General features: G+C 47.4%; 1 protein-coding gene and 1 long non-coding RNA gene across 3 annotated transcripts in view; both read right to left on the bottom strand.

The window, feature by feature from the left end:
• The window catches only part of Bicc1 (BicC family RNA binding protein 1), a 279635-nt gene extending 270032 nt beyond the window's left edge, over positions 1-9603 (bottom strand). For both annotated transcript variants that reach the window (XM_012948611.2, XM_045137183.1), the window contains exon 1: positions 9411-9603. In XM_012948611.2, coding sequence (XP_012804065.2) covers positions 9411-9603 — 193 coding nt within the window. The remainder of the gene's footprint in view (positions 1-9410) is intronic.
• Positions 9604-12562: 2959 nt separating this feature from the next.
• On the bottom strand, positions 12563-15736 carry LOC123455732. Its single transcript, XR_006634104.1, has 2 exons — positions 15542-15736; positions 12563-12850 (listed from the first exon to the last, which is right to left on the bottom strand). It is a non-coding gene; the product is annotated as an uncharacterized LOC123455732 (long non-coding RNA).
• Between the last annotated feature and the right edge of the window lie 776 nt (positions 15737-16512).

Here is a 16512-nt window from a genome sequence, read left to right as displayed (position 1 = left end):
TACTCTTTCCAATAGCCTCCAAAACAACTTCACCTTCAGAACAAACTCTGGTTCTGGTGGCCGGAATAAGCCAGTGAGCCATCCACGAAAAGTGAGCAGGACAGATGAACGAACTATATCAAGTTATGGTACAAACAATGCTGGAGATGGGTGCAAGTTAAGAGGATAGGAAAGATGCTGTGGAGAACAAAGTAAAATGAGTACAAGTATTGTATCACATCCTCATGTTAGGGACACAAAACCACATCTGCCATGAGGAAAATGAAAGACAAAAGTTGCAGGGGCTGGAGAGCCACTCACTGCCAGCATGGGCACTTAGTGTCGGCATGGCTCTGGGCTCATCACTGGCAGCGTGGGCACTTAGTGTCGGCATGGCTCTGGGTTCATCACTGGCAGCGCGGGCACTTAGTGTCGGCATGGCTCTGGGTTCATCACTGGCAACGTGGGCGCTTAGTGTCGGCATGGCTCTGGGTTCATCACTGGCAACGTGGGCACTTAGTGTCGGCATGGTTTTGGGTTCGTCACTCGCAGCATGGGCACTTAGTGTCGGCATGGCTCTGGGTTCATCACTGGCAGCGCGGGCACTTAGTGTTGGCATGGCTCTGGGTTCATCACTGGCAGCGTGGATGTTTAGTGTCGGCATGGCTGTGGACTCAATCCCAATGCAGGAAGACATCTGCAGTGCTCAGGGGCCTTGGGACCCATTCATGGACTGAGCAGCAAGAAGAGGGTAGCTTTATATGATCAGGGCTACCTCCTCTGCCATGTAGGGTTATGCCTAAGTTATTTCAAGAAGAAGATTCTACCAACCTGCGTTACCAAGAGCTGTTTCTTGAGGTTACCTGTGTAGGCCAAAGTCGCCAACACAGGTGAGCTATGACTTTGGCCACAAGTCTTCCCCTGCTTTGCCCACAGTGGGGAAACTGAGTGACTCCACATACATCCTAATCTCTTCTTACATCCCCACTTCAACCAGAGGAGATGGAAAAGAAGAGACACTATAAGAGTCTCTTGTAGCAAACCACGGCCACAGACACATGGGTAGAGCCTTCAGGAGACTGTTCTGTCACATGAAAAGGGGTGTGTGTGTTTGTGTGTATGTGCACGTGTGCATGTGTCTACATGAATGTGGAATCCAGAGGACAACCTGAAGTGCTGTTCCTCAAGCACTGTCCACCTTTTTTGAGACTGAGTCTTTCACTGGCCTAGAACTTGAGAAGTATGCTGGACTGGTAGGCCAGCAAGCCCTGGAGATCTACCTGTCTCTCCTGTCTGCCCTCTCAGTGCTGGAATTACTAGCACATGCCATAACACTAGGCTTCCTCCCTTCCTTCTTTTTTTGCATAGGTTATAGGGATCAACTGAAGCCCTCATGCTTGCAAGGCAAGCACTTTACCAACTGAACTATCTCTCAAACTAAAAGGTGAAATCTCAACTAGAAAATTTTGCCCACATAAAAAACAAATGTGCCTTCAGGCATAGGGACAACCATACTCCAGGAGAGAGAGATCGGGTGAGGGGGGCAGACAGACAATAAAGCCACAGGCTGAAACTGGAGACGCTCAAAGGAGAGAAGGAGTTGCTGAGCTCCCTGATGGCTTTCCATAGCTATTGAAGCCCGGACCACTGGACCCTGTTTGTTGTGAAGATGAGCTCCTGCCTTGGGTAAACCACTATGTGTTGGGTTTCTTTCTCAGTCACGGCCAAATACATTCCTGCCTACAAAAGTTATGGATATGAGGAGCCTTTCCAGCAATGCCTAATGCACTAAAGCCCCAAGCCTACACAGACAGGACCTCCTGAGAATGCTCACAAAGGCTGAGTGCTTAGCCCACACCTATGGAGACAAGAGGCATCTTCCCAGACCTCCACGAATGGCCCAGCCACACCTCCAGTGCAGGCTGATCTGAGAGCAGCTCCCAAGCTTTCCTGGCCAACAACATTAGCTCTGAAGTGATTTGGAAATGAGGTTACAAAGCACCTTGATCTTTCCTTTCTGATGACTCAGATATAATCATCCTAACTAATTTTCTGATGGTTTTAAGGAAGACTTTTACTACAAATACCTGTGACCCAACCATTGACCCACATGCAAGGTTTAAGAAATTAAAGAGACCTGTTCCATGGGAAAGAATTTATGCCTGATACTGAAAATCTAGTGAAAAGCTTATGGCTAGGAAGGCCATAAGTCCTAGGGGGTAAGCTATTATTGTTGGTTGGCTAAATGGACATACTAGGACCACCCAACTGCCCTCTAAGTATGAAGGCTTATGTTCACATATTAATTCTGCTCTCAATTTTTCTTAAAGAAGTATCTCTTTTCAAATGGTGGTAGTCATTGGGGTGACTCAAAACTCATCAAAGTGCTAAGAAGTGACAGTGGAGTGTTCCTCGCTAAATGAGACATCTATATCACACACTCCAAGGCTCAGGGACCATTACAGAAGAAGAGGCAGAAAGAATGCAAGAGCCAAACGAAGGGGAAGAGTGCTTTGGAATGCTGTCTTCCAGACACAAAATGGCCATTGCACTCATGACCTCACAGTGGCTGTCACTACCTCCACAAGATCTTCAGGAAAATTAAAATGATATTAAAATAAAAGCGGGGCTAGTTGAAAAGCTGCTGCTCTCAGCAAGGAGTGATGGAAGACAGGGAACACAGGAAGGTGGTAGGAGGAGTTATCGTATGGGTACAGCATATATAGGACATTGTCAATAAGCAGTTAAAAGTGGGGGGGGGCTAGACAGATGGCTCAGCAGTTAAGGCACTTTTCTGCAAAGCCAGATGACCCTGGTTCTATTTCCCAGTACCCATATAATGCAATATACACAAAGTAGCACGTGCATCTGCAGTTTGTTTGCAGTGGCTTCTCTGCTAGCAAATAAATAAAAATATTTTTAAAAACTATAGAGCCCTTGGGCTGGAGAGATGACTTAGTGGTTACGCACTTGCCTGTGAAGCCTTAGGACCCTGGTTCAAGGCTCGACTCCCCAGGACCCACGTTAGCCAGATGCACAAGGGGGTGCACGCATCTGCAGTTTGTTTGCAATGGCTGGAGGCCCTGGCGCACCCATTCTTTCTCTCTCTGTTGCTCTCAAATAAATAAATAAAAATAAACAAAAATAATTAAAAAAAAACTATAGATCTGCTGAGACGGTGGTGTTGACGCCCCAAGTGCTAAGTGCCTCACCTTGGGGCAGCACTCATAATCCCATTCAGCGCTCACACATCTCCTCGGCTGAGTGCCACAGTGCCCATGTCACAGGTGAGCAAGGAGACCATGTGTGCACACTGGAAAGGCTGCTTTCAAGGCTTACGGCAGTAACACTTCATTCAAGGGGAGGCAACCTTTCCTGTTGTTATTCTTTAGAAGAAAGAGCAAGAGTGAATGGCTCAGGGCCAAAGAATGGAAAATACTCAAATCAAGAGCAGTGACAACTACAGGGCTCCCAAAGACCTCTGGTTCCATGGGCGCGTCTGGTAACAGTTTACTCAGGTGTACTTACTGTCTTCCAAGGGCTAGTCCACCCACTACCCTGCAAGCTACCAGGGTCAGTCATGATATCTAGATAGCCATGAATGTTCACCTATCTTGAAATCATTAGACCCGTCTTCTAATAATCTAGACCATTCAACATAAAACAGCATTTCCTATAAGGCATTATGGCTAGAAAATGATGCTACAGTTAGTCATTCAGCACCCCTACATAACTAACACTATATATTTTACATGCATCTTAATTGTTACAACCACTGCAGAATGTAATAACTGTCACACTAACACCTCTGTTTAGAAAGGGCTTTCAAGCAATAAACTCCCCAGCTACCTATTCAAAGATCCCAAGATTAGAACCTGGGTCTGGTCCCAGAGACCTGCCTCTTCATAAGTTACCTAATTTCTTATTTGCTAGCCTTGATCAAGCACTTGCTAGAAAACTCTATTCATTTCAGCTTTCCTAGTTACTTATCACATCATGTGGTAGTCTGAATTTCATTCCCACTATAGACTCATGTGCTTGAACAACTGATCACCAGCAAAGTAGCCCTATTTAGGCTCTTTAGGGGATGGAGCCTGGCTGGTGTAGAGTGGCTGGGGGCAGGCCTTAAGGTGTCACAACCACGCCTCTCGCTGGTCTCTTCCTTCCTCCTCGCTGATGTGAGCCAGGTTCCCACTCCTGTCCGGCTCTCCCTCCTGCCATGATGGTCTCTCCTTCCTCCTCGCCGATGTGCTGATGTGTGCCAGGTTCCCACTCCTGTCCGGCTCTCCCTCCTGCCATGATGGTCTCTCCTTCCTCCTCGCTGATGTGCTGATGTGTGCCAGGTTCCCACTCCTGTCCGGCTCTCCCTCCTGCCATGATGGTCTCTCCTTCCTCCTCGCTGATGTGCTGATGTGAGCCAGGTTCCCACTCCTGTCCGGCTCTCCCTCCTGCCATGATGGTCTCTCCTTCCTCCTCGCTGATGTGCTGATGTGAGCCAGGTTCCCACTCCTGTCCGGCTCTCCCTCCTGCCATGATGGTCTCTCCTTCCTCTTCACTGATGTGCTGATGTGAGCCAGGTTCCCACTCCTGTCCGGCTCTCCCTCCTGCCATGATGGTCTCTCCTTCCTCCTCACTGATGTGTGATGTGAGCCAGGTTCCCACTCCTGTCCGGCTCTCCCTCCTGCCATGATGGTCTCTCCTTCCTCCTCACTGATGTGTGATGTGAGCCAGGTTCCCACTCCTGTCTGGCTCTCCCTCCTGCCATGATGGTCTCTCCTTCCTCCTCGCTGATGTGCTGATGTGAGCCAGGTTCCCACTCCTGTCCGGCTCTCCCTCCTGCCATGATGGTCTCTCCTTCCTCCTCACTGATGTGTGATGTGAGCCAGGTTCACACTCCTGTCCGGCTCTCCCTCCTGCCATGATGGTCTCTCCTTCCTCCTCGCTGATGTGTGATGTGAGCCAGGTTCCCACTCCTGTCCGGCTCTCCCTCCTGCCATGATGGTCTCTCCTTCCTCCTCGCTGATGTGTGATGTGAGCCAGGTTCCCACTCCTGTCCGGCTCTCCCTCCTGCCATGATGGTCTCTCCTTCCTCCTCGCTGATGTGCTGATGTGAGCCAGGTTCCCACTCCTGTCCGGCTCTCCCTCCTGCCATGATGGTCTCTCCTTCCTCCTCGCTGATGTGCTGATGTGAGCCAGGTTCCCACTCCTGTCCGGCTCTCCCTCCTGCCATGGTAGACTTGACTTTTTGGAACTTTAATCCAAAATAAACACTTTCCTTCCCTCAAGTTATTTCTGGTCAGGTATTTACTTGTTGACAGCATCGAGAAAGCAACTGATACATCTTATTTACCCAAATAAATAAAATATCCTGTACTGCCCTATCTTCAAGTATTTTTCCTTCATATGTTTTCCACTTCCACGATTTCTAAGAAATTATTACCCAGTCACCAAATCATAAGGCAATCTCCACTAAAGTTTGCCAAAGTTAAAGCGATAGCATAACGGCTGCTCACACTTCTAATCAGTGGTGTGTGACAACCTCGACCTTGGTGGTTTCTGATACTGGACAGTAGTAGCAATAAATAGGCACTGTGGCCCAGCCCGGGGGTGGGGGGAATGGGACTAGGTCTTGAAGTCATCTCAGCAGTTCAGTAAAAATTCAGCAGATGTCATTAAGTTTCCCTCCACGCAGATAGGCCCCTCCCTCTCTGTATTCTCTCAACTCTCTGATGAAATTACGAGGGATTCAGAACTTTGAAAAATGTTTACGTTCTATGTCTTATGTGGGAATTTCTCATTCAATGGTACCCATATGTTTTTGGTGTCAATAGAAAACTATGCTTTCAGGAAGCTTGTCTTTGCCTCAGTGCCGTAGGGAATGACGTGGCTGTATTGCTGATTTACTTGACCCAATTATTTCCCACAGTCTTTTCCTCTGCAAGCATCTTCCTTAACTTTACACACCAAAACTCACATGTAACGGACTTAAATGAATCTACACTGCTCACATGAAATATATAAAAATTTTGAACACTAGTGTTAAAGACATTCAACATTTCTTTTATCACTAAAAAAATGCTGCCTATGGCATGCCTTCCAAGGTTGAGAAAACCCATGGAAAAACTAAACCAACCTCAAAAATAAATTCCCATTTACAAAAAATCATTGACTAAGAAAATCAATAATTGTTATTGAGACGACAAAAATGCCAGGCATTCTTTATAACTGCTTTAAAGTACTTATTTAAAAAAGGAAACATGAAAAACTGATGATTTCCCCCCTATATTTTGGTCTAGTAGTTTTTATGTCTATCAATTATTTTAGACTCAATGATCATCTAAGAATATTATTTTGTTTCTTTGACTACTACCTACCCTACTGCCCATACTTTCACCTCACTAAATTTTTGGTCCATTGCGTAGAAGACTTTCTCTACTAATAAAAATACAGCTTATTAAACATTAACTTACCCCCAGGACAGTCTCTCTACAAACAAATTCCAAGCATTATAATCACCGATTTATAGTACAAAGACTTAAAGTCTAACAATCTTACCTATCCTGATTTAAAATGGAAAATCCCACATGCTTGAAGTCTATGGTTAAAAAAAAAAAAAAGGCAAATCACAAATTCACAGTCACCAGAAACCAAAACAGATACATTTACATTCCTGACCCTTCTCAAAGGAAAAGTTTCCACCTAAAAATGCCTAAGAGTATCACCTGTTACCTCCGTACTTCACACACCTACCACTTGGGTTTCTGTCTGCTTTACTTTTGTAACTATGAACTTGCAGTAACTCTTCATTCAGTTCTATTCCTTAAATTTAACATATTTACTAAACTGTTAAATATATGCCATAGGTCACAAATTCTGGAAAGCACTAGAAATTACTTGAATCCTGGATGTAATTTCTATCAGTAGTAATAAGAAAAAATACACTCACGGTGAAGAAGTCACTGTCGCACCATGAGCATTAAATATCTCCTCTCTCATGAAGCCCTTTGAGAAAGGTCCTGAAATCGACACCCCCCCCCATCCCATGCCCTTCTCAGAGAGGGAAACTAGGGGCAGAGAGAAGACCCAGAGCTCTGCTGAGATCCCACAGGGATTTGAACCCAGGCCTGCACAACTCTTGTGCTAACCCTTGTAGCAGCCACCTGGAATAAATAAAGTAGTGAGCACTCTTCAGACATGATAAACTCATCTTACACGAGGAAGTGTACGTGTGGAAAGACGACTCCATGCATAAGGCAATCTGCTGTATAAGTGTGGAGTCGGCAGTTCAGGCCTGCCAGCCATACGTGGAATCCCAATGGTTGGGAGGAGGACATGGGAAAATCCCCAAGTACGCTGGCCAGCCAGCTGAACAGGACAGCCCTCAGCTCAAGCCAGCAATTCTGCGTCAGTAAGTAAGGACGACAGAGATGGAAGACACCCACTGTCACACTCTGGCCTCCACAAGCTTGCACACACACATGCATATTACATCCTCAAACACATGTGACCATACACATGTGAACATGTGTGTACAAATGCAATCTGCAAATGCACACAGACCACATGCACACACATGCAAAAAAGTGTGCATACTAAAATGTCCTACCAGTTCACTTGGTTCTAATGTCAAATGAATTCAAAGTGGACTTTCTCAACAGTGCAATTTAGTTGGTTTGGAAAAGTTAATCAAAGCTTTTGTCTATCACTAAGAGAGTATTTCATTATCTACAGGTTTGCAGGGGAAAAGTTAAGACTTGATGTAAAAGAAATGTGATCATAGCAAAGCGATGTAAATCATCTGAAATTAGACTACTCACAGAATGGATAGCCTTCAAATTTTAAAAATGCTCCACCCCTATTTTACTGGATTCAAAATGAAAACTAATTCACTCAAAACTTTACTTCAAGAACTCAGGTTATACATGTGGACTTCCCCAAAATCAAAGTTACTGCCACACTTGTGCATGGGTGAGCCAGGTTAAGGACAGCTGTCATGTTCTTAGAATATCCTAGTAGAAAAAGATGAGAAATATTACATACTGCTTCCAACTCATGTAGAAAGCAAATTGGAAACTTGTTATGAGATCAGTTCAATCCAAACTATCTCATAATATTTCTCCAACATTAATGTTTCGTTTCATAACCAGGAAGTACGTGTGAACAACCACAGAACATATGAAAGAACTAAAATGTGAGTTACTGAAATGTGACTGGACCTTTACTCTTCAAATACGGCTTATCCCAAAAATGACTCGACTGGAACGTGACATGACTTGAAGGGAGAGCAATGGAGACATGACAAGCACTCGTGGTGTTCATTAATGAAAGTAAGCAAGAAGGGAGACAAGGGACCAGCCAAACACTCCCGCTACGTCTCCACCAAGTTATTGTTTTGGAAAACATGTTGTTCTCTCCTAAAATAACCCGCTTAATTGTTTTAAAAAGCCACTGCATGTCCAGGGAAGAATAACTCACTCTTATACTGAGATACTTTGACTGATAAAGTCCAAATAACTCATGTATACAGCCATGCAAGCAAGTTTGCGGAGCAGCTCCAAGCTCCCGTAATAAAGGACACCAGCTACTGAATGAGTGTCCACCATCCAGTTCCTGAGACTTAAACCTCGTCCTCTTCCCAAGTCTTCAGAACAACACTCACTACCTCTCCCTTCGGATGTAGGGACCAAGTCACACAGGTGACTATAGGTAGGCTAGTAACTAACATTTTAAAGAAGGTCAGAACGACCTTGGACATGTTACCCATTCACTCCACTCTGCACATCATAAATCAGAATGTGTCCAGTCCAGTGTGGTGAAAGTTATCCTTCTGGGAAAGTCCCGCAGACACTAAAGAGTTAAAAAAAATTGTGAAAGACAAAGTCAGCCGCCCACAACACAGGGAAAACTTTTTTATGAACTGAATCTAACTCAAGATGTCTTTTATAAGCCTGTCGGGGACGGACACACACTGTCCTCACACGGGACGGCACTACCGGACCCTGTCCCCATGCTGGGGCGCCTCACCCCATCCTGGCCCGGGGTCTCAGCCTTGACATCTGCCGGGTGTTCGCCAACCAGATGAGGCCCCTCAGCTGCAGGAAACGCTCCCTGGGACCGACCCGAGAGAGACCCACAGAGCCGGGATCCCAGGCTGGCTGCCCGGAGAGGGGCAGAGGGCCGAGCTCACTCGTAGCGCGCGCGGGTGGCATGGCCCAGGTGCCCCGGCCACATATGGCATCTTCCCAGTCCGAGTGGCAACTTGGATGCGGAGGGACAAAGTCAGGGCCCGGCCCAGTGAGCTCGGAAGGGTGGGGATCGCGGCGGGGTCTCCATCCCCGGGTGTCCGGGACCAGGGATCCGAGTGCGCTGCGTGTACCCCGGAGACGTCTGGGCGCGAGTAGGGAGCCCCGTGGACGCGTGGACGCGCCTACCTTGTAGCATGGCCTCAAGTTTCTTCCTGTCCACGCGGAAGCGCTCCTCGCTCCACTCGGGGCTGTGCAGGGGCGCGCCGGCCCCCAGGTCGTCCTCGGAACCCGGCACGGGCGAGTCGGCGCTGCGCTCGCTGTTGGAGCCCGGGTCCGAGTGCGCCGCCGCCGGGTAGCCCGGCTCGCCCTGCGCGGCCATGGTGCGCGCGCGGCGCTCGGGCTCCCGCTGCCCGCGGCCCGGCTGCTCTGGCTCGGCTCGCCGCGGCGCTAGCTCGTGCCCCGGCCGCCGCCGCCCCGGGGCCCCCTGCGCATCCCCGGCTCGGGCGCCGCCCCCGCTGCCCGCAGCCGCCCCGGGGCCCGCGCCGGAGGCCGCTCCGCCCCCCGCCTGCAGCGCCCGCGCCGACATCCGCCGCTCATTGGCCCGGCCGGCCGACCACGTCCGCACCGCCGCCCAGCTCCGAGGGAGCCGGCCCGGCACGCGCGCGCGCGCACACGCACACACACACGCACACACGCGCGCCAAGTTCGAGCGTGCACGCGAACCCCTCGTCCACACGCTCACCGCTCGCACGGCAAGTCCCATCGCAGGCTCTCCTAGCCGTCCAAACAGACGAGGCCGAGTTCAGGCGCAGCGCGCCCCAAGTACTGGAAGGGCGTTCACGCCTCGTCTCGGGTCTGCGCACCCACCGGGCCACGGGGTAATCCCGACCCCAGTCTAGCCCCGGACGGGTGAGTGGGAAGACGGAGGAAAAGTGATGTCTGTCTTTCGCAGACATCGCTATGCGCGCCGCTCACGTGCGGCCTGAGCGCACTCCTGCGCAGAACCAAAGTCCTCCACTGGCCTCACCGAAGTGGCCTGCTTCGAAGCAGGAGGCAAGGGGAGTCATTTTCTTTTGTGAATTTCCTTTGTGAATTTTCAAGGAATGAACTCAACAGATTTATTTTGTTTGAGGAGAAAGGGGAGGTGATGACAGGGAAGAGGCTTCACGAGGTCTTGGTGTGTCCTGTCCACCATGTTCCACCACCGACAGGGTCTGCCCTTGGCCCTGACCGCGATGCCGGTTGCCTGCGCAGAGCGGGGCTGACTGGACCCTGCCGATGGCTGCTCCAAGGTCTCGGCCTGCTACAGGTGACCCTGGAACCTCTGGTCCTAACTTTGGGGCCTGCCCTCCACTGCCTCTCAAACTTGTGTAGGAAGCACCCACACAAAGGAGACCTGGTGTGGCCCTTGAAACTCCGTTTTCCAAGTCATACTGTGCCATGCATCTTTTATGGCCAAAAGTTTTTGCTTTGTTGTTATTATTAATTATTGGGAGAAGGGTGGGGATGGCAAAATGTTATTGTGCTGGTTTGTACTGGAGCAAGTGATATATTTACAAGGGCCCATGCACCGTGCTTAAAGCAAATCCAAATCCTTTTAAGCTCAGTGCGTACTTAACAAGAATTGACTGGAAACTGCAGTGTAATTTACAGATAAGGAAACCGACACAGGGGAAGTTTAGTGACTAGTCTGGGGTCATACAACAGTAGGTAATGGAGCGGGCATCCAAGCCAGGCCAGAAGAATCCTTGCCACACATTGGCCTTTGCTGGGGAGAGAGCCCTCCTGATCCAGTGTGGCTTCCCACTGACTGGAGGCCAGCTGCCCAGCTCAGCTGCTGCTCTCCCTGAGCTGTGCTCCTCCCGTGCCCCTGTTAACTCCTGTTGGTGATTTTTCGGCAACACTCTAGTTTCCCCCATCAAAAGGATCCATCCGGAAACACCCCACAGCCTTCCATCAGGAAGACTTACCCCCTTCTGTGAGCAAATATTTATGGCCTATGTTCTGGGAACTCAGTCAGGCCTGAGGAATAGTGAGCAAAAAAAGATGAATCCTGTGCTCCTGGGGCTGGTTAGCAGACAAATAGAACACCCAGGATACAAAGTAGTTACTATAGTGACCATTAGAAATGGGAGATTCAAGACACTCAAAACCTCCAACAAGTAATTGGCTTTGGTCAAAGAGGCCAGTGGGGCCTCTAAAAAAACTGGAATTCTGTGAGATGCCTCAAAAAAAATCACCCAGGCAGGAGAGGGGAGAGAAGAGACATCTTAAAAACAAACGCTCGATCATAACATAACATGCTTGAAGGTAGGGCTTACCATTATCCTCATGTTATGATTGAGGAAACTGAGGCATGGGAGGTCAAAAGACTACTCTTCTGCTATATATACTCTTACCCAGTAAGTGACGGTGCCTCGGAGCAGTGCTGATGGGATCAGACTGCAGCGGAGGGGAGGAGCACGCTCTCCTCCGCTCACCAACTGAGGGAAGTTCACAGGGCTGGCAACGAAAAGGCGGAATTAAATGTGTTAACAAAAGCAGGAGGTACAGTAGATGGTAGAGCACATTGGCATAACAGACCACAAAGGGGAGGGTACCTGTATTCTCAGTGCAACAGGACAGGCTCTAAGGGAACGATGATGTGGGTGATCGATTGGGGGAGTGATTCATTGGGAGAGCAGGCTAGTTGTAGGTTATTGGCTGGTTAAGTGAAGTGAAGGGCTGCCTTAATGTATTTTGCCATTCGAGTACACCAACTGTAGTGGTTCACACCAATCATCCCAGCACTCAAAGGCTGAGGTAGGAGGATTGTCATGAGCTTGAGGTCAGCCCGTGCTACACAGAATGAGTTTCAGGTCAGTCTGGAATAGAAGGAGACTCTGTCTCAAAAAAAAAAAAAAAAAAAAGCAGAGGCTGAGAAAATGGCACTGCAGCTAAAGGCACAATTTTGCAAATCCTGCCATCCTAGATTCAATTCCCCAGCAACTAGGTAAAGCCAGACGCAAAGTGGCACGTGCATCTGTGATCCCAACGCACCTACAGCAACGGGAGGCAGAAACAGGAGAATCCTAGTCTAATGTTCATTTTCAGTCGGGCAGTTAATTTGCAGGAATGGCAAGAGAGCCTGTCTCAAAGATACCTCAAGGTTGTCCTCTGCCCTTCATGCCCATGCCATGGCACACGTGCTCCACATATACACACAGATAAAGAAATTTGACAGGAAAAGATCCGGTAGAGGGAAGTGAGCATGAGAAGGAGGAGGAATGATCAGGGTGATTGGAAGTAAACAGGCATAGAAACAGCTCATCTGATGAACCTGAACACTGACTGCTAAGTTTCTTTTCCACAACACAAGATGTCTCCATCTTGGGTCTTTTATTTTCCAAAAGCAGGAAAAGTCAAGGCTGTCTGCTAAGAGTGTGGGAAAAGAGAGATGACAAAGGACTGAGAAAATCTTTGCTTTGCTTTTACTTTGCTTCTGGGAGGGTTTAGGACAGTCTGTGGCATCTGTGTAAGGATGAGTTGGCATTCTTGATGTAGATAACCATGAACTTCTGATGGCATCATGCTCATTGTCCAGCAGTTCTCCTTCAGCATCAAACTGGTGACGGGTTCATAGGAAACTGTAGTATAAAAAAAAGACAGGGCTGAAGAGATGGCTTAGCAGTTAAGGTGCTTGCCAGCAAAGCCAAAGGGTCTAGGTTTGATTCCCCAGTACCCCCATGAAGCCAGATACACAAGGTGGCACATACATCTGGTGCACCCATTCTCTCCCTCCTGCCTTCTCTACCTTCCTCTCCCTCTTTCTCTACCTAAGAAAAAGAAAAGGGACCCTAGGGACAGGACCTGTGGGATTGGTGAATGCCATTGGGGAGGAAAATATAAAAAGTAAAATAAAAAAGACAAATATTATATCCAAATGCAACAAAATATTAAGCAGAAAAGTTAAAATACAGAATATGAAACACAGCTGAGCTACAACTAGTATCTATATGGCTATAATAATATGATGAATATTGATGTAACCTAAATAATAATATAACTACAATAGGAGTTTGACTGTTGAGGGGTGTGTGTGGGTGTATGTGTGCTTAAGTAGTTGCCGAAACAACCAAAGGCTAGCTGGGCATAAAACTACACGTCTTTAGTCCTGGCACTTAGGAGACTGAGGTAGGAAGATTGCAGTGAGTGCAAGACAGCCCGGGGCTGCAGAGTAAATTCTAGGTTAGCATGGACTAAAGCAAGATGCTGCCTGAAAAAAAAAGTCACCCCCTAAGGCAACATCAATAAATAATGGATGAAACTCTATGAAACTCAACAAGTATTTGCCATATCACGCTACTTGAAAGTACAGAAGTGGAAATACAGGCAAGCTAACTTTTAGTTACCTGTAGAAAATGGGGTATATAAAGAAGTGGGGAGCTAAGGAGATGACTCAGTGGTTAAAGGCACTTGCGCCACAAGCCTGCCAATCAATTGACGTCTAGAACCCCAGCACCCATGGAAAGGCAGACTCAAACAACTCTTTAATCCCAGCAATGTCTCTGGCAATGGGAGCAGGAGTCAGTAGAATCCAGAAGCTCGCAGGCCAGCTCATGTGGCCTTCTCAGCAATGACAAGAGAGACGCTACCTCAAACAAGGTGGAGGAGGACTAGCGCTCTGAGGGTGTTCCCTGACCCCCACACTTGCACCATGGTGCATGTCCACCCACACATGTACACACATCACACACACACACACACACACACATAGACAAAAGTCATGTTTTAAAAAGGAGGGGCTGGGCTGGGCTGGGAAGATAACTTAGTGGTTAAAGTTGCTTGCTTGCAAAGCCTGCTGGCCTGGGGTTTGATTCTCTAGTACCTACATAAAGCTGGATGCAAAGTGGCTCATATGTTTGGCTTTCCTTTGCAGTGGCAAGAGACCCCTGAATGTGTCTATTCAAAGACACATGTGCAAATAAACAAATAGATATACTAATAGATAAATAAATTAAACAAAATGGGAAATGGAGAAAATTTTCTGGCTTTTAGAAATGCCTTCTGGAACAATTATTTTGTTTAAACTATATACGTACAGTAGGGCATGGTGAGGCATAAATCCCATCCTTGCACTCCAGAAAGTGAGTTAGAAAGATCACTGTAAGTTAGAGATCAGCCTGGGCATCCACAGTGAGTTCCACGTCAGTTTGGACTACAGTGATACCCTGCCTTAAAAAAAAAAAAAAAATACAAAGAAACCATATAAATAGAAAAAAAATCTCAAAAGTTTTGGACTGGAAGGATGGCTTAGTGGTTAAGGTGCTTACCTGAAAAGCCAAAGGACCTAGGTTAGGTTCCCTAGGACCCACATAAGCCAGATGCACAAGGTGGCACATGCATCCGGAGTTCGTTTGCAGTGGCTGGAGGCCCTGGCATACCCATTCTCTCCCTCTCTCTCTCTCTCTCTCTCTCTCTCTCTCTCTCTCTCTCTTCTTTCTCTATCTTTTTCAAATAAATTAATTGCTTTTAAAAGTTGTCATTGGAGTTTTCAAAACCCCAGCGCTAAAAACTGAGAATAGATAAAACATTGACTCTCAAATAGGGAGCAGAATGGCTAGATAAGGATACAGGCAGCTAAGGAGCAGGTGGAGGAGGAAAAGAAAGACATGACTCCTGCCTGGTCACTCCACTGTTAACACTCCTAACACAGGACTTTGCCAAGAGAAAAGACAGCAGTGCTACTGTGTTGAAACTGCGTCTCAGAGACATCTCACCTCAGCCCCATGACTGCTTCAGTTGTGCCAGCCGGGCTTCGAGGTACACATCGATTGTTTTTGATCTACAATACCAATACTTTCCAGTTCTCCTTTCATTCCTACACTAACACTCACGTGTAAATTTATTCTCATGACTCCCTGGGACTTACAAAAACAGAATGTTTTTGCAAAACAACAGAGTAACCATGTGCAAAGTTGTACCTTCCTTTTTTTTTGAGCTGACAGTCTATTGGCAAAGTGACTTTTAGGTTGAGCCAGAGTCACAGAGCACCAAACCATCAAGGCATGGAATCCACAAAGATGTGAGGACTGGCTCTCCTTCTAACACCACACTCTTTTACAAGGTAAATTCCACCCATGCTGCTTGCGTGCTGAATCTCACATCAAATGAGAAGAAATCAGTTCCAGAAATCTGAGCCAATGAAGCCCTGAAAATAAGCCTTCCTGGGCTGCTGGTGTGGGAAGAATGGATCATCAAAGCCAGGGCCAGGACCAAGAGCCACAGAACCCCAGTGACCAAATACATGGCCCTCACTCACCCTCCCCTCTACACACCTCCAGCCGCCTTTCATGGCTGACATTATGAACCGGTCACAGCGCTTTTCCACTCCAGCTCAGGAAATGCTTCTTAGGAACTCGTCCAAACAACCACGGCTAATCATGTGGAGTTGGCACTCAACAGAAAACTGTTGCCGCGTTGGATTCACTGCTGTGGTTATGGGATGGGAAGACAAAGGCATCCGATGACCACAAGCTGTTGACCTCTTTTTCAGGGAGGTGAGCTTAAGAGAAAAGGAAATGAATAGTCTGGTCATTATTTCTCAGCAGCTGCCTGCAGAAATTGTACTTTTGTACAAATAAAATGATTGTGAGTCCACCTGAATCCACTCCAAATTCAGAAAGGGTAGGAAGTGATGATGGCCATGTAGAACTATTGCATTGCATGTATGTGCGTGTGTGCATGCTGAGGTCAGATGTGAACACTGAGATTGAGATCTTCCTATACTCTCCACCTTCTCGGAGGGTCTCTCACTGAACCTAGAGCTCACTCAGTTCAGCTAATCTAACTAGAGCGTGAGGCCCAGGGAATCCTGTCTCTGTCTCCCCAGTGCTGCAATTATAGGTCCACCCCACACCACCAGGCATTTTAATTTTACATAGGTTCTGGGAATTGAACTCAGGTTATCAAGTTTACACAGCAAGCCCTTTGCCTACTGAGCTGTCTCCACAGCCAGATATAGAAACTATGAATCAGGATCTGCAAGTAGCCTTAAACTAGATATTAGGAGACCTGGAGTTTAACTCCCACTCTTTATGTAACTTCAGGGAAATCTCTTAAGTGGTGTTGTGGGGAGAGAGGATTCCATCTATTAAATTGGACTACCTTCTACATTCCTGTGATTGGAGGAAATTATCCTCTTGGAAAATAATAATTCAGGAACAGTTTCTGGCTTGAAAAAAAACTTCCTTAAAAGAAGAATAACTATAATAAAAAGAACTGAAAATAATTAAGTTCAGCGTGAAGG

This window comes from Jaculus jaculus, chromosome 18, assembly GCF_020740685.1.
Source record: "Jaculus jaculus isolate mJacJac1 chromosome 18, mJacJac1.mat.Y.cur, whole genome shotgun sequence".
NCBI lineage: Eukaryota > Metazoa > Chordata > Mammalia > Rodentia > Dipodidae > Jaculus > Jaculus jaculus.
This window is presented reverse-complemented; position numbering and strand designations above follow the sequence as displayed.